This window comes from Podarcis gaigeae (assembly GCF_964106915.1).
Source record: "Podarcis gaigeae genome assembly, chromosome: 16".
In the NCBI taxonomy this organism is placed as follows: Eukaryota; Metazoa; Chordata; class Lepidosauria; order Squamata; family Lacertidae; genus Podarcis; species Podarcis gaigeae.
The window spans coordinates 21,719,219-21,740,595 of record NC_139693.1 but is presented as its reverse complement, the minus strand read 5'-3'; the positions used below and the strand labels follow the sequence as shown (position 1 = coordinate 21,740,595).

Here is a 21,377-nt window from a genome sequence, read left to right as displayed (position 1 = left end):
GTGGTGATGACAATAATTGTAGCCTTTATATTGGAGGCGTTTGTGTTCCGTATGAACTATAGCCGGAAGAACCAAGATTCAGGAGGTCAGTGGGGTCACCCTTGCAACCTGTTTGTTCCCTTCCTTATTTATAATAATGTTTTCAGACCACCTCCCAGGCACCATATCAAAATGGTGCACAAAAAATAAATAAACGTGTGAGTGCAAAAAGCATAAAAAACTGTAAAAACAATGCAGAATAATCGTTAAAGGGGCTGGCTCATCCTAAGAGAGTGGAAACAAATGAACAGGCCTGTCATAGAATCATAGACCTGTAGAGCTGAAAGGGAATCCCAAGTTTTATCGTCCAACCTCCTGTGTTGCAGAAGTCACAGCAGGAATCAACTTTTTAAAAGTGCATTCAAAAGATTCTGTACATTAAAAGCAACAGTGCCTGCTGAAAGATTGGGACTACAGTGGTACCTCGGGTTACATACTGTAATGGTTATATGGGGTTGCTCGTGCGTAAGTTGCCGCCACTCCTGGCTAGGTAGCCTGGTTAAACCTTCTCTGGCTGGACAGCCCTTCACTTCGTGGCTGTTCAGTCGCTAGCAGAATCCGTCAGTGGGCGTTTCTTGAACTTCTTCCAGCAAAGAAGTTCTTTGACGCCAAGTCTACGCCTACTTTCCCTGCGCGGAAGTCTTCTGCACAGGGTGGGTGTGGGTAGCGGAGGACCCGTGCTCTCCCCGCTGGTCTCAGGCGAGGAGTCCTGGAGCCCTCTCGCTGATTCCCCCATCTGCCCCCCTTTATCCCTGGTGTTACGCTGATTTCCTTCCCCAGCCGATGAGCTCCCTCTCTCCCTGCTGGGCCCTTCTCCAGCATCGCTTGGGAGCCTTGCCTCCACCTCTGGCTCCGATGTCAGTTCCCTGACACATACACTTCAGGTTACATATGCTTCAGGTTACAGACTCTGCTAACCCAGAAATAGTAAGAACTTTGCTTCAGGATTAGAACGGAAATCATGCTCTGGCAGCGCGGTGGTAGCGGGAGGTCCCATTAGCTAAAGTGGTGCTTCAGGTTAAGAACAGTTTCAGGTTAAGAACAGACCTCCGGAACGAATTAAATACTTAACCCTAGGTACCACTCTAGGGGCATTGAATGGGTGTGGAAGCACTTTTGAGCTTTTTTTTTTTTTTAATCCAACAGCCATTGGCCTTCTATGGGCCACACGGGACAGGCAGGCAGGACTAGCAGTCGCCTGATGTCATCATATATCAGGTCCCCCAAATGTCAAGCCAAAATTCTTCAGCAATGAAGCATCACAGTGTGGATGCCTTGTGAGCGAGCTCCCCCATTCTTCCTCTGCAGCCACGTTTTGAATTCCGCCTCCCCCCGCTGGGCGCTGTGTGATGACGTCATGTGTATGGCCCGGTGGGTGTGCGTGGCTTGCCCAAAATGGCCCTGTGGGCCAAGTCAAAGAGGCTTGGGCAGGCCTGATTTTGCCTGACGTTTCCTTGCCACTTTCCCCTTCCGTTACCCAGACAAGCCTTGTCCTTGCCTTTCTCCTCTGCAGAAGACATGGGCATTGTTTTCGAGAGAGAAGTCTCCAAGGAAGAACTGACAGCTGTCGCAGAGCTATATGGAAGGAACTGCATTGCCTCGGCTGCCAGCCAGCTGCTCAAGGTCATTTCCCAGATGGACAGGCACAGGGTGAGTAATGGGGACTGGAATTCCAGCATCTTCTGTTCGCTACTTTCCAGGCATCTTCTCTCACCTCGCCACCACTTGGCTGGTCTTGTTCAGAATGATAAGACTTAAGTTACTTCTGATTTAGAATGCTAGAGGGTATCCCTCTGTGGCCACTGGTCCTTGAAGAGGAAGGTAACAGAGCAATTCAGATTCCCCCATGCTTCACATGTTGCATATTTTTCCAGCACAGATTATTGGGGGGTGGGGGGGTGGAGATGCACACACTGGAATGCCACAATAAGCATGTACAATGGTACCTCAGGTTACATATGCTTCAGGTTACATATTGTCAGGGGCTCTGACACATATGCTTCAGGTTACAGACTCCGCTAACCTGGAAATAGTACCTCGGGTTAAGAACTTTGCTTCAGGATGAGAACAGAAATCGTGTTCCGACGGTGCAGCGGCAGCAGGAGGCCCCATTAGCTAAAGTGGTGCTTCAGGTTAAGAACAGTTTCAGGTTAAGAACGGACCTCCGGAACAAATTAAATACTTAACCTGAAGTACCACTGTAGTAGATTTCTTCAAATAACCACACCATTGTGATGTTTATGGCAACTTCGTTTGCCCTTAGTCATAGCAGTGGCTGCTTGGGGACTCACAAAAGTGGAGTCCCCAAACCTTTATTTTACGCAGGATTATATAGAGAGGCATTCCCTCGCCTTAGCTTTACACAGGTGTAGAAATTAAGTCCCATTATCAGAGGAAAATCATGCCTGCATTATACAGGCTAGATGCCTGGTTCAGAAGAACAGGATTCATCCTCTATTAAACTAGCCCGAGGCTGAGTTTTTCTTCCACAAATGTTCTCAACACCATTTTACAGTTGGAGTAAGCAGATTCTCCTAACAATATAATTTCACGTACTTGTTTTTACATCCCTTCCAGCATTCGAAACCTCCATTGTTCTAGGCAAATTTAGAGACAGGGAATTTGATTACCACAAGCAGTTTCTGAGCTCTGAGCACAGTACTGTGCCTCAGATTTCTGGTTAAAACTGCCGAGTGGAAGGAAAGGAGGACCTTTTTTGGCCTCCCCACTTCCAGCTACTCTCTGAAGACTGGAGAAGAGACCCTCTTAAGAATATTAGGGGGGGTAGGCAGGGGAAAGACTAGACCATGTGAAGAATGAACATAATATTTTACTTAAAAGTGCACCTAGACATTTCATTGCTGCGCCCATAACCTAGGTTTCAGGTGCCATTTAGCTCCTAGCTTTCATATCTCAGTTTTGAACACTGATCGCTTCACATGTAGGCTATCTATCAAGCATATACTATAATTCCCACTACAGGCACCAGGTTCCCATAACTTCAGCTTCCTGACAAACTCATGTAGGTGTGTAATATTCACATCTTAACAGTGTGTACATGCCCTGCCCCCAAATGCACACAGAGCTGCATAGGAAAAAACCCAAACCTGTCCCCCTGTTTGGCCTGCGGATTCCAACCATCAGTTTCATTTATTTGTATCTAGTCATCAGAAAATTCCAAAACTAACATTTAACAGAAGGGAAATAGCACAAGGGAGTTAACCCTGATCTTAATAAGGTACGACATGAACAAGTTTAAATGCTGAATTTTAAGCAAATCACAGCAATGTTTCCATTTAATTAAAAGGATTGTACTTGCTTTAACTAATATTAAAATTAAATGAATTTATGCAAATCCGAATAAAATCGTGTAAGACGTAAATGCCCCCCGTTTCCAAGAATTTATCTCCTCTTATCTGATAGAAAGCCTGCAGTGGTCGCAGTTGCGCATTTGTCTTGAGTTCCCTGTAGATAAAGTTAGAGATGTGCTCAGGTCTCTTTTGGTGGCGAGATCCCTGTGTGCTCCTAGCAGCACCTGTATTAGCTATGATTCAACTCTGGCACCCTTCAGAGGCAATTGCCTTCTTCCTTCCGCTAACTGCTTCTCTTCCATCACTTTAGCAAACATCCATGCTGTTCCTGGGGCGGCGATCGAGGACCAAAAGCGATTTAAGCATGAGAATGTATGAGGAAGAGATACAGGTAAGATGTGTGAAACTGCTCGCATCCTAGTTATGGTTATGCAATGGTCCCTGTAGCTTGGTGGACTCAGGGATCTTCTCGGAGGTGCTGCCAGCCCCAAAAAAGGTAAAAGTAAAGGACCCCTGAAAGTTAAGTCCAGTCACAGACAACTCTGGGGTTGCGGCGCTCATCTCGCTTTACAGGCCGTTTACCTTCCCTATTTTACCTATTTATCTACTTGCATTTTTTTGGGTGCTTTCGAACTGCTAGGTTGGCAGGAGCTGGGACAGAGCAACGGGAGCTCACCCCGTCATGGGGATTCGAACCACCGACCTTCAGACCGGCAAGCCCAAGAGGCTCAGTGGTTTAGACCACAGTGCCAAATACTGTCTAGGAGAGTGGGCAATTTTTCTTAGCCTCACGCCTTTAAAGCAGAGGTGGGGACTCTGTCTTCGCCAGATGCTGTTGGGGCTACGCTTCCTTTCTATCTTTCCAGACCATTGGCTATGCTCACTGGGGCTGATGGGAGTTGGAGTCTAGCCAGCTGTTTTTAATGTGGTATAATGCGCCCTAGGACCTTAAGGTAAAGGACGGGCTCAGAACCATAATACCTCAAGGACTGCCTCTCTCCATATGAACCTACCTGGACACTCAGATCATATTCTGAGGACCCCCTTCATGAGAGGTCTGGAAGGTGGTAACACAAGAACAGGCCTTTTCTGCAGTGGCTCCACACTTGTTGAATGCTCTTCCTAGGGAAGTTCAACTGAAGCCTTCATTATACACTTTTAGGCGCCAGAAGAAGACATTCCTCTTTAACCAGGACTTTGGCTGATTGACATACCGTGTATAAGAGGCCACCTATTTTGGGGGACTAAAAATTAAGAAAATGGGGGGAGATTGCCCCAGTGTATAAGACTATTCCCCTTTTTTAACATTATTTTTTAGTAAAAAAAACCCTAGTCTTACACAGTAGCTCCTCAGCTTGCGTTACCCTTGGGTAATGTAAATGTTGGGTTGCGAAAGCGGCAAACCCGGAAGTGTTTCGCTGCATGCACATGTGCAGAAGCAGTCCCTCTGGTTGCGGAAACCTTGGGATCCGACTGGAGCTCCGGAACGGATCTCGTCTGCAACTGGAGGTACCACTCTACATGGAAAAGTACGGTATCTTTTAAATTTGTTGTGGAGGGGGGTCGGAATTATTGGTTTGTTTTTGTTCTTATTTTTATTATGTGTTTTGTGTGTGTGTTTTAATAATGTCATTTTTTGTTGTGATGTGCCTTGCCTTGTGATGATGGTGATTAACAACAACACTATTATTATTATTATTATTATTATTATTATTATTACAAGCAGAATATTGGGCTCGTGCACAATTCATTGCAGACCTTCACGATTTGAGGGCAGACTGTGGGTGTGGGAAATGAAATGATCCCAGTATTGTTGCCTCTTCCCACAGGAGTGGTATGAAGAGCACTCCAGGAAAGAAGAAAGGCAGTTTCCCTGGCAGGATGACCAGTCGCTCCATCAGCCCTCACCATTTCCAGGCCTCCGCCAGCGCTCTCAGACCATTATCTAAGCCCAGCTAACTTAAGCTGCTTTGTCTGCTATGCATTAACCACCCCGTTTACTTACTTTGCAAAGTACGTCTCAGATTAATGCATAGCGTAGCCTGGCAGAAGGAGGTCTCCTAGCGCGCTTGTGTAAGAGAGTTTCGGCTCTCCCTTTTGCAAAAGCTCATCCCTGTACTAGGGCCTTTAAGGCATAACCAGAGTACTGCAAGATGGCTGGGCATTATGCAAGGGACTGGGGCTGGTTAACAGGGTAGCCACAGTGAATGCTTCTGGGATTTGTCTAGTGTAAAGCAGCCTGGGGTTAATTTGGCTATCTTTCCCCAGTACATCTGGATAAAATAGTCAGCGGAAGTTATACAATCAGGCTGCTTTCCCCCGGGCATTCCAGCCTCCCAGAAGTGGGTGGCTGGCATCAGCAGAAAAAACAAAACACCACCATTTACTGCCACAATTTGCCTGTCTGTAACTGTTACTAGGCTGCCCAGTTTTCAGCAGGACTGCCCTTTTGAGGTTCAGTTCTGTCCTCATCATCTCCATAATGGTTCAATAAGCTGCTGTGGCTCTACAGCATTTTCCCTTCTCCAACAAGGTTTGTTCCCTGTTGGGCAGAAGTCCTCTACTCACAAACTGGCTGAAACCTGGAAACTGGTGAATGAAGGAATCCTACCGCTGCAACTAGCAGAGGGCTGCTTGTCGTGGTGGAAGCAGCTCAGCCTGCGGGCATGTGTTAAAAGCAATAACTTTCAAAGAAGGAAAACTGACCAAGGTGTAATCCTGCAGTCACTGCACAGCAGGGTCCAGGTTGATCCTCATCACTTGCTGCAATTTATTTATTTTTTTTAAATTACCAGCTCCTTATTAGCCGTTGGCTCTGTCTGACAGCCCTCCACCACACAAGCTAGAGGTAAACAGAGATGCAGCAGAGTTCTCCTTTGGTTTGCAATACAAACATTTGATAACATGTAATGCTTGCCGCAAATATGACGGTACTGCAGCCTTCCCAAATTCTTACCCGGCCTTAGAATGTTACTCTGAGCTGGAAAAGAATTCCATGCCTCCCACCTACCTACCTAAACTCTGTTGCTTATAAGCAGGGGGGAAAGGTCTTTCTCCCCGTGAACTGTTAATATTCCCAGGAGCACTGGGAAATGGAGCTTTCCTTCTCCTCTTGACTGTATGCCATAGCAGCACAAAGTGAAGGCAAAGGGGAAGAGACAGAATTTCCTGCTGCAAGATAAACAAGTGTGAAGGTGCTTTTATTTGTCCAATTTTAACTTTAGTAGGCTCATAATAAGCCAAGCTATTTCCCAGGTGGTTTTTTTGTTGTTTTTTAAAAAAAGAATAAGGGCTTATTCTGAGCAAATCTGTGTTACCACAAGTAAGACAGCGTAGCGTGTGTTTGCAGAATCCCAGCTGACCTGATCTGTCCTGAAGACAGAGGAGGAGCTTTCCCTATGGTGGTCAGGGAAGATATTCCCTTGAGACAGATGCTGTTGGCAGAAGCAAGCATTGGTCCTGCAGCACCTGCCTCTAGGCAGATTCTAAAACCCCAGATAGTGGCCTGCTCAGGGAAGCCATGCCTGTTTAACTCAGTTCCAGCCTTCCTTAAGGAGAGATTGGATATGTAAAGCAGTACCAAGTGCTGCCTAAGATGAGGGTGAGAGTTCTGTGGAAGTTTGGGGTTCAAGCACTGCAGAAAACATCAACCAGCAGTGATTGTTGCTCCTGCCTTTTTTGGGGTGCATGTAACTTATTTGCTGATGGAAGGCAAATTCCGACCTCGTGATGGTGAAATGGAAGTTTTGTGCCCCTTCGTGTATCAGACCACTAACTAGCCCAAGGCTAGCCAGTGTGTCGGCCTCCAGTTTTTGGTGAGCTCCATCATCCCTGCATGGCCAGAGATGATGGGAAATGGAGCCCATCCACAGATGGAGGGCGCCGTGTTGGCTACCCCTTGAACTAGACTAAGGATCAAACCTGTGTGCAGCATATATCTGGGCCAACACTGATTATAGACACTTGGGGCCGCTATTCTTAAAAAGTGTTTTTCTCCTAATAGCCGAGTACAGTTTCTGCTGCTCTACAAAGCTGGAGTCTGAGGCTTTTGAGGGAACACAATTGCTCTCTGTAGAATATTGCTGTTGTGGTTTCAGAACCGAGACATGCTTCCTGAGCTGTACTGCTAACTAACTGACCTGTCACTCAACTTGCACTGTATATGCCCCCTCCCCAACTCCTTACCAGAATAAGCTAGTGATAATTCCAGAAACTGCTTCTTGCAGGATGGAAGGAAAAACAAACCTCAGCGAGTCTACCTTCTAACTTGTCTTTTCTCCTTGGCTTCCTCCAACACTTAACTCCAAAGACAATCACTTGCAGGAACGTAACACGATGGGAGGTTTTGTTCGCTGCGAGTTTGTATGGCAACTGTAATGATTACGTCTGAAACAGTGTTATAGAGATATTTACAGGCACATTTAATAAACCTTTTAAAGCGTTCCTTTCGTCTTTGTTTTCTGCATTTATTTGCGAAGGGCGTTGGGGTAGGTGAAACAGCCACTGAACTGCACAGACCACTTCCTGTGGCAAGAGTGCTTCTTTTCAAAGAAGTATGCAAGCCAAATGTAGAGCTTTCATGTTTTCACAACTGCACATGCCGTCTACTCGTAGAAAAAATAAAATAGAGACCTAAGTGTTAAGAAGCCTTTGTCTCCCTTCACCTTCCATCTGCTTACATGTCTGCTTACATTTGAAGCTCTTCCTTAGGGAACCTGTTTCCCCCACCCTTCTCCCTTTTCCTAACTTGGAAGTGGTTTTTGGTCATTGCCTATATTTAGTTTGTAAGTCAAAAGCAAGGGCTGTTCAATTCTTCTTTTGTACAGTAGCACTACTAAGCAAGCTTAGGCATTTTATGGAGAGTAACTCTTCCTCTACAGTGCTCATGCAGACCCTCCAAGTGTCCCTATTTTCCAGGGACAGTCCCGGATTTACAGAAGCCATCCTGGTTTCTGATTCGATTCCAGAATGTCCCATTTCCCCCTTAGGAAGTTCCTATTTTCATCAGAGAAATGTTGGAGGGTATGGAGTTATGCTACCCCCGAGCCAAGGAGATAAGTCATCTGAAGGCAGCCCTGTATAGTTTTATTATGGTTTTTATATATGTTGGAAGCCACCCAGAGTGTCTGCAACAACCCAGATGGACAGGGTTTAAATAAAAAAATTATGGAATAGGACATCCTTATTTTCATCAGAGAAATTCTGGACAGTATGCTGATGCACAACACACTATTGATGGTTTGCATACTCCTTGCACATAAATCCTCTTTCAACGTTGGAACTGTGCAGTGGCGTAGCGTGGGTTGTCAGCACCCGGGGCAAGGCAAGTAATTTGCGCCCCCTAACCAAGGCAAGTAATTTGCGCCCCTAACCCCTAACCTGCCGCCGCTGCCAGCTTCTTGCTGCTGCCTAGGCTGGGGTATTTATGGTAAGGTAGCCACGGCGGCGGCGGGTCCATGTCAGGTGATCTGAGGCGAGTTGCCACTGGCACTGCCACCCAAACGACGCCGCTTGCCCGGAGGAGGAGGGCAGAGAGGCGAGGAAAATGCAACATGGCCCAGCGGCTGCAGCGGCAGTGGCGGCCGGGCTGTGAGGAGGGGCTGCCTGGCGCGCCCTCCGCGGCCCTGACGCGTGGGGACCGTGGTGAGCGCTGAGAGCCGCTGCCTGCCGGACGCCTTCAGCCCGGACGCATGCACAGCTCGTCGGTTCCGCGAGACATGGGGCTCTGCTACAGCCTGCGCCCGAGGCTCTTCGGCGACTCCGGAGGCGGTGAGCGCACCCCCCCAGATGTTGCGCCTGGTGCAGCTGGCCCCCCCTGCACCCCCCACACTACGCCACTGGAACTGTGGTAAAAGTGAGGTGCGTGGCCTGGACAAACTCCTGTGGACCGGAGACAGGTTTGATTTGGCCTCTAGCATTGAAGTTCCCCAGCCCCAGTACAGCACTGAAGACAAGAAGTAGTAATTGTGTTTTGCCTTTATTAACATACCAGATGTTATGCTGTGCTGAGCAGAGAAAAGGGTTTAACAGGAAGGGAGAGTACTGCATGTATTGGCACCTGATGCAAATGCCTGATATGCAGTTAAGTCTTAAGGTTGAAGGAGATTCCTTAGAATAGCAAGCAACATTCAAGAAAGCACTGGCTACTTTCCTTCAAAAAACCTGGCTGTGTATACTTTTAATGATGCACACAACTCATATCCATTTGGGTTCATGGTCCAGAAGTTGATTGCAGCAACTCTTGGCTTCATATAACAACCCTAATCTCTAGCTCCCAGCACCAACAATTCATATAACAAAGCAATTTTTACAACCCACTCCCCAAGGAGATTCCTCAAGCACAGCTTTCTCACAGCTGTAAGGGAAAGAACAAAAAGAGCTGGCCAAAATCTGCTTAGTTGCCTCCAGTAGGTTTTTAATAACATACAAATAGAATTGACCACTCAAACTAGCCCTGTAACAGCTTATACCCATTATTATTCATAGCGATGGCTCAGGGTGAGTTCTCTCTTCAGTGTTATCGTTCTGAGGTAGATTTGTTAAATAGAGACAACACTTGTCCGAAGCTACACTTTGCTACATAAGACGAGAGGGGTTTTAAAAGTATAATCTCCTAAGCATAAAAGAAGTCTACCTTGCTCTGTTGTTTGGGATCCATTACAATTAGTGGTGAGGACATGTGACCTGAAACAGAAGTTTGCTGTCGCTTAGCTTCCAACTTAGAAATGTGTCCTCTCTCTATTTGCCATTTTGGGATACAGCAGAATGCAGTAGGGATGAAACATTGGGTGGCAGAAAGCAGAACCACTAAAGTTAATGAACATACCTAACTTAGGTTAATTTCATTGGGCCTACTCTGAACAGGAACTTAATTGAATACAAACCTCCCACCAAAAACAATAAATTGCGTGGAGAGCAGCAATCGGGATTCCTTCAGGATTTCTACTACCATTATTTTGGGATTCTCCCAGCTGACAGATTTAACAGCCTTTGTATACACTGACATAAAAGCAGCAAACCCTTCCGGCTTTCTGTCCTTCAACTACAGGCTGCCATTTGCACCAGCTGGTACCCTGGAGCAGCTATCAGGGCTCCATCAGCATCTGTCAGCACTAATGTCTGCCCTGAGAAACCAGATGGGTAGGCAGCCATTTTAATTTCCCATGGTGCTACAGTGTGGGCATAGTAGGGACCCTATCGTAGAGCACTTTGCCAACCCTGTAGTGACTTTGCTTCTGGGTAATGGTTATATGTGATAATTTCTGCATAGGGTTTGCACAGACACAGAAGGATTCCTTGGCAAAACTCCTCAGAATGGAGAATGGTTCTACTTGAAGGTGCACAGAGCTTAAGAGCACAGAACAACTGAGGTACAAAACGGTTGCTATAAAACAAATTGGCAATGAAAATCACAGGGGGAGGAAATATTATAAAAATACAGATGTCTTTGTTACAATAAAATCATCACCATGCAGATAAACACTCCAGTAATAAATCCTGTATGGTATACGTTTTGAATATGCCAAATACTTTCCACCACAAATGTCTTCCATCAATGGTGTCATGTAAAACAAAGAAAATGACAAATAGCTAAAAACATTTTAAAAACAAACAAAAAAACACCTACCAATCCAGGATAAACAAACAAGCAAACAAAACCGAACCTTGGTTTTGGCTCCTGCATACAAAACTTTAGAGAACAAAACACTTCAAAACTTCCATTGAAAACATCAATCTTGAAGAAAACTGTCAATTTCAATAAGTCCTAATTATGCTAATGCAAACTTCAGCCTTACCAAATGTCTGCATTAACTTGCAAAGTCTTGAGAAGGTTAAATCTGAATCAAAGCCTACTGGTATCAGCTTGTCATTATTTATCCAAGACGCGCTGACATTTTTAAAGAGAGCTAAATCACATTTATTTATTCATTTCCTTCCCAACCTTCACCCTAAGGTCCCTGGGAGGGTTACAATATTAAAACACAATTAAAAACATATTTAAACAACTTGCAATCATAAAAATAAGGTGGACCCTAAAAGTAATTTAGTTTCCCTGATGCTATCTTAGGCCTTTGCAGACCTTTTGTTCTGAAATGTATTTGGCACATGTTGAAGAAGACTTTATATGATTTGCCCTACTAAGTTCATTATTGGATGTTTCCTAAATATGATAAATTTTACTGTAATAAAGATTTATGTATTTAATCTATGCTCCCCCTTAACTCTCAGAATCCTTTTTTAAAAACACCTAAAAACATTTTAAAACATCTTTAAAATTGCTGACGTTTCATCAAGTGATAAAATTTGTAGTTTGCAGGTACACCAATGTAAGGAATAAATGGAGTGTGAGACCGCTAAGAGCTTCTTCCCAATATATGAGTTTGTCTACTGCAGATGTGAGGAACCTTTAGCTCTTCAGACATACCTGAACTATAGCTCCCATCAGCCCTGGCAAGCATGGTCAATGGGCTAGGGGCTGATGGGAGTTGTAGTTCAGCAAATAGCTGGAGGACCAGAGGTCATCCACCACCCCACCACCTGGGTCTATTGCTTCTGGTTATTAAACCTAATGGCGATATTAGTGAGATGACTTCCTAGGGCAGGGATGGAGGAAACCAGTGGCCTTCCAGAGGCTGTTGGGACTTCAACTCCCATCAGGCCCTCACATCACGGCCAGCAGAGAAGAATGATGGGAGTTGAGGTCCAGAAACACCTGGAGGGCCCACAGGTTCCCCATCACAGAGAAACACTTGGAAATGGATACAGTCATACCTTAGTTCTCAAATGGCTTTGTTGTTGAACAAATTGGCTCCGGAGCGCTGAAAACCTGGAAGTAAGTGGTCCAGTTTTCGAACGTTTTTGGGAAGCTGAACATCTGATGTGGCTTCGACTTCAGTGCCGGAAGCTCCTGCATCCAATCGGAAGCTGCACCTTAGTTTTTGAACAGTTTCGGAGTCAAACAGAACCAAGGTATGACTGTATTCCCAAACCACAGGCCATAAATAATAATTGAATGCCAAGGAAGATACTTATGAGTAAAATAGCATAAGAGAAGCCTGCTGGATGAGACCAGTGGCATATCTAGTATAGCATCAAGGGCCGCCCAGATGTCCCAGTGCGACACTGGCAGCCAGGACCTGAGCATGAAAGCACTTTCTGTCCTGTGGTTTCCTAGCAACTGGTATTCAGAAGCACCCTAAGTTAGCTGGATGGAGTTTGCTATCCAGTTTTCCTTTTGCCTTGGGGTTCTTGTGTTGCACAGCAGGACTTAAAGCGCTGCCCATGTCCAGTTCTCCACCTCCAAAGAACCTACTAGCTGTAACCATTGAGACATTCTCTGTGGTTTTCCCATTGCGTCACTCTGAATGAGGCAAGTTAAAACAAGGTAGTGGGAAAAGTTCTAGGTTTCCAAACACTGATGAATGAAACATTCTGAGATCGGATACCAGCAGACAGAATTGCCCAATGGAGAGAAACCGGCAGGGCCCTTTTTTTGAGGAACAACGGGACAGGGGAAAGCTTTTTGGGACGTCTTTGTCCAGTCCCACCGTCTGGGTGGATTAACCAAACTGGCCAACTGTGCAAGGCTCCCAGACTTCCTGTTGCTCAACACGGGTGCTGAAAAGCTTGTGTGATCCTGCGGCGCATTGGTCAAGAGCTGATCCCAGGAATAAAACTGCCTCGTCATGCCTCTAGCTCCCAGGATGAAAGTGACTGGAAATCAGCAGCGAGTCATCAAATCACATGCAACAAGATGCACTTGTGCAAACTCAGCTTACAATTTTGCCGGCCCGGAATGAAACAAAATAAAACCGGTTTGCTGCAAAAAAAGTGTGTGTGTGTGTGTGTGTGTGTGTGTGGGAAGTGACAATAACACAGCAGGCCACAACACACACAAGTGCCTCAGGTTGTGCAAACATGCTCATGATGCCACAACTTTTGCAGTCTGTAGTTGTATCCTGGGCTATAGTCTGAATTCTCAAAGGGCATCATTTCCACCTCCCAAAAAACCCTCCAGAGAACAAAGCAGTTAATAGTGCAATCCGATCCACGTCTACGTAGAAGTAAGTCTTAATTCAATGGGGCTTGCTCCTAGGTAAAATGAGGTTAGGATTGCAGCCTTAATGATTCAGCCAGCATTCCTCCCCGCTTTTTGAATGGAAATGATCAAAGGCTGGGATGATACAGACGCCCCACTCAGCCCAGATATTCTTAAAGGAATGCCTCTGAGCACGTTAAAAGATATAAGCAGCTACATCCAACACCAGCTCTACTGAAAGCAGCCCCATTGAAATGAATGGAGCTGTGAGTTCTGTTTGATGACTTCAATGGGTCTACTTCTGGGCAGAAGCAGCCTTGGATATGAAAGCCAAGAAGTTTCCTGGCACAATGGTGAAGGGGGTGGGGTGGGGGGGAGAGGCCAAGAATAAATACGTTTTCTGAAAGGCAGAAAAAGACATCCAATGTTCCTAGTGAGAGTTTTGACAGAAACCAGAAACGACACACAAGGTTGGAGGCCAGTAACTTATGAGCATGGAAATTGGAATAGCTATGGCGCCCTTGCATTTAGACCACATCTAGCAAAAGAGGGGGGGGGGGCACGAAATACTGACCAAACCCATTTGCCAGACGATGACCACATTGGCACCATTCATTTAAAGCACTATGATACCACTTTAAACAGTTATGGAGCTCCCCCTCCAAAAAAAGAATTTTATTAAGGGTACTGAAAGTTGTGGGGAGGCCCTTATTCCACTCCCAGAGCTACAATTCCCAAGCTTCCCTGTGAAGAGGAATTGACTGTTAAACCGCTCTCAGAATTGTTGCTCTCGGAAGGGAATAAGGGGTTCTCCTAAGAACTTTCGGCACTATTAAGAAACTACAGCTCCCAGAATTCTTGGGGAAGCCATGACTGCTTAGAAGTGCCACCATAGTGCTTTTAAATGTGTGGTGTGTGAATTTGGGTAACGAATGGGAGCATTTCTGCTGAATCCACTACAACTTTGCAGCCTGGGATTGCTCCTGTCCCAGCCTTTAGTCCATTCCCATGTTTTCCATCCCACTTCCAAAAAACTTGCAGCACTCAGTGACCACCAATGACATTCAGCTGGGCTGCTTGCAGTCATAGGGACCCCTTCGCAACCAGCAAGGAGGTCTGGGTAACCACTGTTATCTCTTCAATGGGGTTGGTCCATGACAGATCACCACATTAAAGGGGGAAAAAATATATTAACTGCTAAATCTCTGTTTTGCTTAAAATTGATGTACCCTTTCACTCCAACTGTACAAAATCTGTGCTACCGACTCTCAAACTTTGGAACTGTTGAAATATATACAACAAAAAATTAATCCATTTGAGTTGGGCGACTCAAATTGGGTCTTTAAACCCGAAAATGTTAAGCAATGTGGATTAAAGTCATTTCAGGGGCCCCTCAGGGAGCTTAAGCTTCACTCATTTAATAGTACAGTCATACCTTGGAAGGCGAATGGAATCTGTTCTGGAACTCCGTTCAACTTCCAAAACGTTTGAAAACCAAAGTGTGGCTTCTGATTGGCTGCAGGAAGCTCCTGCAGCCAATGGGAAGCTGTGGAAGCCCTGCTGGACGTTCGGCTTCCAAACATAGTTTGCAAACTGGAACACTCACTTCCGGGTTTGCGGCATTGAAGATCCAAAACGTTCAAGAACTAAGCTGTTTGAAAACCAAGGTACGACTGCAGTGGCGTAGCGTGGGTTGTCAGCACCCGGGGCAGGGCAAGTAATTTGTGCCCCCTAACCCGTGGATTTGCGCCCCCTAACCCTAACCCCCAGATGTTGCGCCCGGTGCGGCCGGCACCCCCGACGCTACGCCACTGTATGACTGTAGATCCGCCCCTGGCACTCACTGCTGAATACTGGAAATAAAAGGGTGTTGTGTGAATGGTTGTTTTTTTTTTAATGCAATACCTCTTAGTTGTAAATTTGCAGTTTCCAACCGAAACTTGAGAAAACTAAGAGCCACGAGAAGTACATACTGGGAGCAGTATGCTTTACCATCTTTCAACACAGACAGGATCTAAAAACCACTCCTTGCAAAACCCATCCCCAAAAAACCTGACAATGTGCTTTTCTTTTTTTTAAAAAAAGCTTTTGTTTAAAACCTAAATAATGCCTTTCCTTATATGAAAAGTTAATACTGATTGGGGGAACCGATGGCCTGTCCCCAAGGCCAAATGATCCCTGACTTATAATATAGGTCTTTAAAAGCAGGTGGCACCTTTGTGCCTTGAATGACCGCAGCAACCTAACACGAGCTTGCCTGGGGCTCTGCATAAGTTCCCGAGGTTTGAGTTGTGGTCTTCCCTCCGAGCAGCGGGTAACAGTCAAACCTGACAACCAGGTCCCTTTGGGCACTCGCCGGGGGTGTGTGCTTGTTGCAAGGCAATGTCTTCAAGTAGAGCAGCTCGGTCGCAAGAGGGGGACATTTGCAACCCCATCACCATTCCGTGACAACGTCAGAAGGAGGTCCACGATGAGAGATGTCTTCTTCAGATGGAGGCCAGCCGGATCACCCTGAACTCCGTCAGCAGTGCAACGGTCAAGAAGACCAGGTAGTAGACGATGAGGCAGCAGCCGTAGCCGTGCCCCAGATGAAAGCACTGAGCGGGCACAGAGAGGAAGGAGAAGATCAGGCTGAGGCCCAGCGCACCGGCCAGGATCCACACCAGAAGGCCCTCGGATTCCAGCTGCAAAGGGGAGACCGGAAAAGGGGAGTGAGCACACCCGATGCCATGGAGGACTAGACCTCACACAGGACAGCCAAAGTGGGCAAGGGCTGTGGCTCAGTGGTAGAACATCTGCCGTGCACGCCGAAGGTCCCAGGTTCAAAGCCTGGCATCTCCAGGTTGAGCTGGGAAATACTTCCTTGTCTGAATTCCTGGAGAGATGCTGCAAGCCAGTGTAGACATTGCTGGAATAGATGGGCTGGCTCAGGGTAAAGCAGCTATCTATGCTGTGCCCTCCAGATGTTGTTGGGCTACATCCCTCATCATCCCTGACTGTTGGACATGAACATGGCCAGCCTGGCTTCAGTTGTCTATGCTCTGGTAAAGACTATTGCAAAGCACTGTACTTAGGGCTGCCTTTGAACCATCAATTGTCCCTGACTGGGAGTTGGGAGTCTGACAGCATTTGGAGGACTGCAGGTTCCCCCCCCCACCCCCCGAGTGGAAGGAGAAATGGCAATGAGCGCGCCTGTACCCTCACGACTAGCTTGCTGCTCGTCATCTGAAGGAGGCAGCCGAGTCCAACACCAACGAGCATATCTGCCGGCAAAGTTCAGGAGACAATCTGGCCAGGAAAAGCACTCAATCAGTGACCGACTGTCCTCCCTTCCCTCCCCAGTCCCACAGAGGCCATGGACCTAGCCAGCAAACCCAGGCTGAGAGCAAAGTCACGCAAGGAGTGGATGTGAAATAGAGCCAGCTGGCTTCTCGCTGCTGGAAGCCCCAGGCACTGGTTTGTAACACAGCAAGCAAAATCCACTGACTTTCTCTGACGAAGGCACACAGAGCTAGGATCTACGTGCAACAGTTTGTCCAGGGCAGCTTCAATGGAGCCTCTCCATCCAGAAGCAGCATACCTTTTGAGCACATTTACTCTCCTGCAAACAGGAGACTGGGGGGGTACTGCCTCCACTGTTCTGCTCATGAGCTTCCCAGAGGGATATGGCTGATCAATAAAACAAGGGCAAAAGGAGGAAACATGCAGAGTAGGTGTTGGGAACCATTGGTCCACCAGTCGTCGTTGGACTACAACTCCCATCATCCCTGTCCGTGGGGGCCAATGGGAGTTGTAGTCCAGCAACACTGGGAGGGCAAATGCTTCCCCACACCTGGTGCAGAGGCCAGTCCCACCCCCAACTTCTCAGCATGTGGCAAGTGTACCTGCTCCACCCAACTTTCCTGGGTTAAGTGGGGAGGTCTTGAGGGTTAGGGTTCTAGGTGCATTCAGACCTTAATGCCAAGTTTGCAGAAGGTGTGTGTGCACTCACGTTTTAAAAATTATTACCACTACTGCTACGCATCCCAGGTCAGTCTTGAGGACCAACACAGGATGCCTATGAAGGCCTTCCAGGGAGTGCAGCCCCAGTCTGGCAAGGCAGACTGCAACCCATCAGGAGATCACCTGCAAAGTCTCACTTTGGGTCTCATAGAATCATAGAGTTGGAAGAGACCACAAGGGCCATCGAGTCCAACCCCCTGCCAAGCAGGAAACACCATCAGAGCACTCCTGACATATGGTTGTCAAGCCTCTGCTTAAAGACCTCCAAAGAAGGAGACTCCACCACACTCCTTGGCAGCAAATTCCACTGATCTGATGTGTAGAGATCTTTCCGAATTCAACTTAATTCAAGAGGGTTCTGGAAGCTTCTCTGTGTGAAAGAAGCAAGCAGAAGGTTCATGATGTTTGGGTTATTCCTTCAGAGAAGCTGAGTACAGCTGGCTTAAAACTGGCTCTGCTATCTCAACTGTGTCAAGGTCATGCTGACTATAAAAGTCTCTATCTCTATCTCTCTTTCCTTCTGGTGTGGTGTTTTGTACACAGTATGCTTAGTGTTAAGGTTTAGACTTATTATAAATTATTGTAAGTTTAAGTTAAGTCTGCTGCAACTGGATTTCTTATGGACTGTGCCAATCCTGAATGTATTGGATTTGTGACCATTATGCTCATTTGCCTTCAGTAAAGCTCTGCTGGATGAAATATTAATTGCCTCTAGTCTATTTTTTGGGAATCCCGCAACCTGTTTAAGTTTTTACTCTGCTAACTATACATCTGGAATCTACTCTGGATCGATATTGAGTAGAATTTCAATGACACAAGGATACTGAAGATGATGCCACCAAAGCAGGCAGAAAAGGCCATGCGGGGGTATCCCTGCCGAGCCATCGTGAGGTCTGAGAAGGTGTCTGAAAGAAAAGTAAGGGAAAAGGGGGGGCACACACATCAATATATATTAACGTTAGCCCCCACAGATTGGATTTGTTGATGCAGGTTCATTTTGTGGGGAGGAAACAGTGTCAGGGGGGGTTCCCAAACTTGGGTCTTCGGCTGTTTTTGGACTACAATTCCCATCATCCCTGACCACTGGTCCTGCTAGCTAGGGATGAGTGCCTCATAGGCTTAGGAAACGGTTTTCAACCAGGCGAGTTTTCACCATCTGAGCCTAGTATTGTCTACGCTGACTGGCAGCAGCTCTAACACAGCCTCGGTCAGAGGAGAGCCTTTTCCTCTCACCCACACTGTCTAACCCTTTTAAGCTGGAGAGATCGGGGGTTGAACCCGGGACCTTCTGCATGCAAAGCAGATGCCCTGCCACTGCACCACGGTGTTTTCCCATCAGAAAGCTGTGCTATACATGTGGTCTGTTTGTGGGGCCTCCCAAAGGCATCCGATTGGCCAACTGGGTGAAAAGGATGCTGGGACTGCATAGGCTGCTTGACTGATCTGTCATGCAGCCCATCATAACCAAAGCAGAGCTATTCTGAAGTGGTGATGGGTCGCTAACTTAGGTTTCTTTTTTTAAATGAAATGGTGGTGCAGGGATTAGACAAACTCACAGAGGAAACAGGCTGTCGGGTATGTTTATATTTATATCTGTCAGGGAGCTGCCATCAATGCCGGAGGGGGAGAGCAAAAGCCAGATGGATTATAGAGAGCCTCCAGGGATTGGGAGAAGTAGCTCATCTTCTGGGGAAGAGAATAAACGCAGCTCCAGGAGTCGGAAGTGGCGAGGCGGTCCCAGGACTCCTTGCTCAGGAGAAGCGGGGAGGGAAGGGGTCCTCCACTGCCCACGCCCTCTTTGCGCAGAAGGCATTCGCGCAGAGAGGGGAGGCGCAGACTGGGCATCAAGGAGCTTCTTTGCTGGGGGAAGTTTAAGAAACGCCCACTCACAGATTCTGCCAGCGATTGAGTTGGCCACGGGTGAGTGGCGCTCCGGACAGATAAAGTTTACTTTGGCAGCCAAGCCAGGTATTCACAGGTATTCACCTATTTGCTGGGTATAAAAGCAGCAGGAGGGGGCTATTGTTCCTTTTTCCTGCTCTGGGGGCCTCCACTGCTTGTAAGTGACTGCGGGTCTCCTCGGGGGTGGGGCAGGATATAAATGCAATACATACATAAATGCCCAAGGCCTCTTTCCCTCACCTCCAATGCTGTTCCCCCAGGCCAGCAGCGTCAGCCCCAAGACAGTGTTGCTCAGTCGGAAGATCACCCCCAAAGTCCTCAAGACATTCACCACCTCTGTGGCAGCAGCGTTGATCCACAAGGCGCTGACCAGGAAGCCCAGGAAGGCAAATAACTGTTGTGGCACCATGAGAAAAAGATCCGGGGGGGGGGGGAGGAGTAGAGAATTATCAACAAGGGCCTTCACAAAGCTACTTTCCTTTGTTGTCAGGGGGAAACAAACTTCTCCTTGCCCCTTGGTTGTGTCTGGCTGTTAAATGGGCTGCTGCCGTATATGTGACAGTAAACCTGCATCACCTGTTTTATGCTATCTGTAAACCCACAGAATACGTGGTACAATAAGCCCACAATTTACGTGGGGTTTGCATTCCAGGGATCATGCCTGAAGCCAAAACTGCATATACTGGCCCAGTATACCTGAAGGAGTGTCTCCACCCCCATCATTCAGCCCAGAAACTGAGGTCCAGCTCCAAGGGCCTTCTGGCGGTTCCCTCACTGCAAGAAGTGAGGTTATAGGGAACCAGGCAGAGGGGCTTCTCGGTGGAACGCTCTGTGGAACGCCCTCCCATCAGATGTCAAGGAAATAAACAACTATCTGACTTTTAGAAGACATCTGAAGGCAGCCCTGTTTAGGGAACTTTTTAATATTTGATGCTTTATGGTCTTTTTAATATACTGTTGGAAGCCACCCAGAGTGGCTAGGGAAACCCAGCCAGATGAGTGGGGTATAAATAATATTTTTTTTAAATTTATTATTATTATTATTATTATTATTATTATTATTATTATTATTATTATTATTATCACTACTACTGTAGTACCTCAGGTTAAAAACACCTTGGGTTACAAACATTTCGGGTTACAGACTCCGCTAACCCGGAAGTAGTACCTCGGGTTAAAAACTTTACCTTAGGATGAGAACAGAAATCGTGCGCTGGAGGCACGGCGGCAGCAGGAGGCCCCATTAGCTAAAGTGGTATCTCAAGTTAAGAACGGTTTTCTGGTTAAGAACGGACCTCCGGAACAAATTAAGTTCATATCTAGAGGCACCACTGTATTCCCAAAACATATTGAGTTCAGTGGCAGGTGTGATTGCTATTTTCTGGACGCCTGCCCCCTTTCAGCCCTCTTTCTCTTAAAAAAATAAAGTTTTTTGGTCAAGTGTGTAAAAGCTGAATGCGCACAAATCAAATACACATAAGTTGTGGGCTTGCTGTATTAAACTACGATTTACTCAGAGAAGACCCATTGAAATGAATGAACATGACAAGAGCCACATTTGTACCAAGTGTTTATAAAACACTATGATGCCACTTTACACAATCATGGCTTCTTCCCCCCAACAATACTGGGAGCTGCAGTTTGTTCAGGGTGCTGAGAGTTATTAGGAGACACCCCCCCTATCCCCCCCCTCACAGAGCTACAATTCCCAGAGCTCCCTGTGAAAAGGGACTGATTGCTAAACAGCTCTCGGTGCAGGATGAAAAGGTTCACGAGAGAGATTTGAGCAACGGTGCTCACCCAGTGATATCGGGGTGGCTCTTCGTTCTTCGTAGTGCAGAAGACGACAACAGCCAAGGCAGCCGCCAGAAGGACCACCAGGCCCCAAACTGGGAAGACCCCGTGGATTTTATGAAACCCATCTGCAAGACAGCAAGAGAATGGAGACACTAAGTTAGCCTTCTTATATTCAACGAGGTTGATTCATTCCCGTAATTTGAAATGGGGAGGGTGGTGTTGGGGTCAGCAAACTTTTTCAGCAGGGGGCCGGTTCACTGTCCCTCAGACCTTGTGGGAGGCCGGAC

At 46.8% G+C, this 21,377-nt stretch overlaps 2 protein-coding genes across 6 annotated transcripts in view; one reads left to right on the top strand and one right to left on the bottom strand.

Annotated features, from left to right (window-relative positions):
• Positions 1 to 7,793, top strand: part of TPCN1 (two pore segment channel 1) — a 46,166-nt gene extending 38,373 nt beyond the window's left edge. For all 5 annotated transcript variants that reach the window (XM_083717129.1, XM_083717133.1, XM_083717131.1 and 2 more), the window contains exons 25-28: positions 1 to 85; positions 1,553 to 1,689; positions 3,661 to 3,741; positions 5,180 to 7,793. In XM_083717129.1, the coding sequence (XP_083573255.1) occupies positions 1 to 85; positions 1,553 to 1,689; positions 3,661 to 3,741; positions 5,180 to 5,299 (423 nt within the window). In that variant the 3' untranslated portion in view covers positions 5,300 to 7,793. The remainder of the gene's footprint in view (positions 86 to 1,552; positions 1,690 to 3,660; positions 3,742 to 5,179) is intronic.
• Positions 6,631 to 21,377, bottom strand: part of SLC8B1 (solute carrier family 8 member B1) — a 30,632-nt gene continuing 15,885 nt past the window's right edge. Inside the window, exons 11-17 of the mRNA XM_083717837.1 lie at positions 21,094 to 21,215; positions 19,534 to 19,687; positions 18,216 to 18,296; positions 16,588 to 16,652; positions 15,210 to 16,073; positions 9,179 to 15,062; positions 6,631 to 8,616 (exon numbers count right to left, since the gene is read on the bottom strand). Of these exons, the coding sequence (XP_083573963.1) occupies positions 15,876 to 16,073; positions 16,588 to 16,652; positions 18,216 to 18,296; positions 19,534 to 19,687; positions 21,094 to 21,215 (620 nt within the window). The 3' untranslated portion in view covers positions 6,631 to 8,616; positions 9,179 to 15,062; positions 15,210 to 15,875. The remainder of the gene's footprint in view (positions 8,617 to 9,178; positions 15,063 to 15,209; positions 16,074 to 16,587; positions 16,653 to 18,215; positions 18,297 to 19,533; positions 19,688 to 21,093; positions 21,216 to 21,377) is intronic.